General features: G+C 31.3%; 1 protein-coding gene across 1 annotated transcript; it reads left to right on the top strand.

Annotated features, from left to right (window-relative positions):
- Window positions 1-1,357: 1,357 nt before the first annotated feature.
- Window positions 1,358-2,856, top strand: LOC143050820 (GTPase IMAP family member 9-like). Its single transcript, XM_076223933.1, has 2 exons — window positions 1,358-1,376; window positions 1,808-2,856. The coding sequence occupies exons 1-2, from the start codon at window positions 1,358-1,360 to the stop codon at window positions 2,854-2,856; spliced, it is 1,068 nt and encodes a 355-aa protein (XP_076080048.1).
- The last annotated feature ends 221 nt before the right edge of the window (window positions 2,857-3,077 follow it).

Below are 3,077 nucleotides of genomic sequence, written 5' to 3'. Positions count from 1 at the left end.
AGTCTCTTACTTTTTTCGAAGAAAGTCATTGGAAAGTAAAACATTGTTTTTATGAACATGACGTGTTTACTACATAAATAGCACACGGTGGTCTTGAGTTACAGATTATAGGTTCAGAAGTTGTTTATGAACCTTACAGTTTTCCAATAACTTGCTTGTGACCCATTTTTTTTCTTTTCTTTGTACGACACTGGACATGCCTCTGTAACTATGCATCCAGCTATCGTGTTTGTACCTTTAAGCATTTCTTGTGCATATACATGTATGAGCGGTGAGAACAAAAAAGTTTTTTTACGGGGTGTTTTCATTCTCTGTACCCTTGTATTTATATATTATTTAATTTTTATTAAGGAAAAGGGAAAACATGTACATATTGTATGTTATATAGGCTACACAATTTGTTGTTGGCATCATTGCCAAATTTACTATCTACTACAACAGTTGTTTTGTTGACCTCTTTGTCAGATTTCTTTTAAGGTTTGTTCAATTTTTTTGTAGTCCGTTCAATTGATTGTTTGTGATGTATATGTACAATGTTTTGGCTGCTAGATCATAATTATTGTTACAATACCTTATCATGTCTGTTTGGATTTACAATGAAATTTTGTCAATACATACGTATTATGAAAAACTGTCATACAAGTTTGGGTTTTTAAGCATAATTTGTCATTTTCTTTTGGAAATGCCTGGCCCAGTTGAAAGTTATTTTACATTCTATCCGTTGGTTTGTTTGTCATTGTTTATGGACTTCCACTATTTCAATTTAACATTTTTATAAATTTTGAGGTCAGAACATTTATTTAACTTTTTGTATATCGACCTTACATAGTATATGTAATCAAAGTAAAGATTTCACATAAAACAAAGGAAGTTTGAATATTTTTATTCCCCGGAAGGAAAAGAATTTGACCCAAACAATATTTTTTAAGGGTTTACTCCTTAAAGGAGCCAAAAATTTCTAGAATTGAACTTTTTTTCTTCACCTTATTTTTGGGTTTATATGACTGTTAAAAGATAATCGGCGAAGAAAAAATAAAATGTATTTGCACTTCTTTTTTTGCTACGACCCTATGAAAGTACCTAGTTTTAATGATTTTCCCATTCTTCATCAGTTTTTACCCATTTTTGAAATTTTATCGTGAAAAAAATCACGGTTCTTCAATTCAACTTTTTTTTTATACTTTTAATAAAGATGAAGTCGACCAAAACTTAAAAAAAAACTATAGATAGATGCTGTCAATTTTGTAAATTTGTACTTTTTCTCTGCTTAAGAACAATATGCATATAATTTCAACTTTTTTTGTTATAAATGATTAAAAAAAAACATATCTAAGAAATTTGAAAAGAAAAAAGTGAAATGGGATATTGTGTTGCTGGTAAAATAATTTCGTGTACTTCTCGCCCATTTTCACAAAATTTTGGCAAAAAAGACTGACTGGATTGGAAAATAATTACTCAAAAACTGTTTATTGTATATACACAATTTTTTTTACAAAGTCAATTTGATTATAACATTTTTTCAAATTCGTAGATATTTTCCTTTGTGTCACATGTCTTGGAAATAACTCGAGAAAAGGTTTACAACGAGACTGAAATGTCAGAAGAATACATCATTAAGTGAAACATGAGTGTTTTGTACGTTATTGAATGCATCTTTATATTCCGCATCCAAACATGACATGTGCCTTACGAAAGTCATCAATTGCAAAAAGAAAATGCGGCTGAAAATGTTGTTATTCGTGTTATAAGTATTTTTTTCTTTCTTAAAGTTTCCCATACAATTATTATCATTACTAATACGTTTCAGGAAATGACTCTATCGAAGATGAAATCAGGATAGTTCTAATTGGACGAACGGGGTCTGGTAAGAGCGCTACTGGAAACACTATTCTTGGTTCTGATAAATTCAAGTCATCTCCTTCTGGTTCCTCTATGACAAAAAAGTGCCAAAAAGGTGAAACAATAAAAAATGGAAATAATGTGTTGGTGGTAGATACACCTGGTATGTTTGATACTGATATGACTAACAAAAGGGTTGTGCAAGAAGTAGTTAAGTGTGTTGGTATAACCTCTCCTGGACCACACGCCTTTATAATGGTTGTTAGTGTTGGTCGTTTTACAGAAGAAGAAGAGGAAACTGTCAACCTTTTTATCAGATACTTTGGAAAAGATATAATGAGGTATATGATAGTACTTTTTACTCGAAGAGATGATATTGAAAGATCAAACCAGTCTTTAATGGAATATGTTGACAACGTACCAAATTCCTTAAAATTCATTCTTAATCAGTGTGCATATCGTGTTATTGCATTCGACAACTATGCCGCAAGAAATAAAAAAAATGAACAAGTTAAAGAGTTGTTAGATTTAATTAATAAAACGGTGCGTAAGAATGGAAACTCATATTATACAAATGCCATGTATCATGCTGCTGAGGAAAATATCAAACAATTGATGGAAGTAGAACGTAAAGAAATCAGACAAAAACACGAAAAAGAAAAAGCAAAACTATTAAAACAGATGTCTGATACTCAGAACAACACTATTAAAAAAAATCAACAAGAAATCAAAAGGCAAGAAAGGGTAATAGAAGAGCAACGAAAGCTCAAACGACAATCGGATATAAGAGACCGCACTAATGACCCTTCAGATAATCAGCTGAGATCAAAAATTCGAACAAAAATTGAAAAAGAAGATAAAAGCATTCTATCGTCCCTGTGTGGTGCTTTGCCTTCTGCTTTAGCAGGTGCAGTTTCAGGTGCATCCTATGGTGCAGCAATTGCTGGGCCTATAGGTGCCCCCATTGGAGCAGTAATTGGTGGCGTTGTTGGTTTTATAAAGGGCTTATTCAACTGATTTCTCACATTAAGTTAACCATGTTCGCTTAATATGTATTATGTTTCTTTATTAACTGATTTTATAGACTTGTTTTTGTACTTACACTTAGCAGAATGCACAAAAAAAAACTTACTTTAGACAAAATAAATGTCTTTCTTTTTAAGTTTATATGCTGTCAATGCGTACATGTACATCTAGTTTATTACAGTTAACATGTTTTTAATAATGATAGTGGATCT

Source organism: Mytilus galloprovincialis, chromosome 11 (genome assembly GCF_965363235.1).
Source record: "Mytilus galloprovincialis chromosome 11, xbMytGall1.hap1.1, whole genome shotgun sequence".
Lineage (NCBI taxonomy): Eukaryota > Metazoa > Mollusca > Bivalvia > Mytilida > Mytilidae > Mytilus > Mytilus galloprovincialis.
Note: the sequence above shows the minus strand (reverse complement) of the source record. Positions and strands in the feature narration are given on the sequence as shown.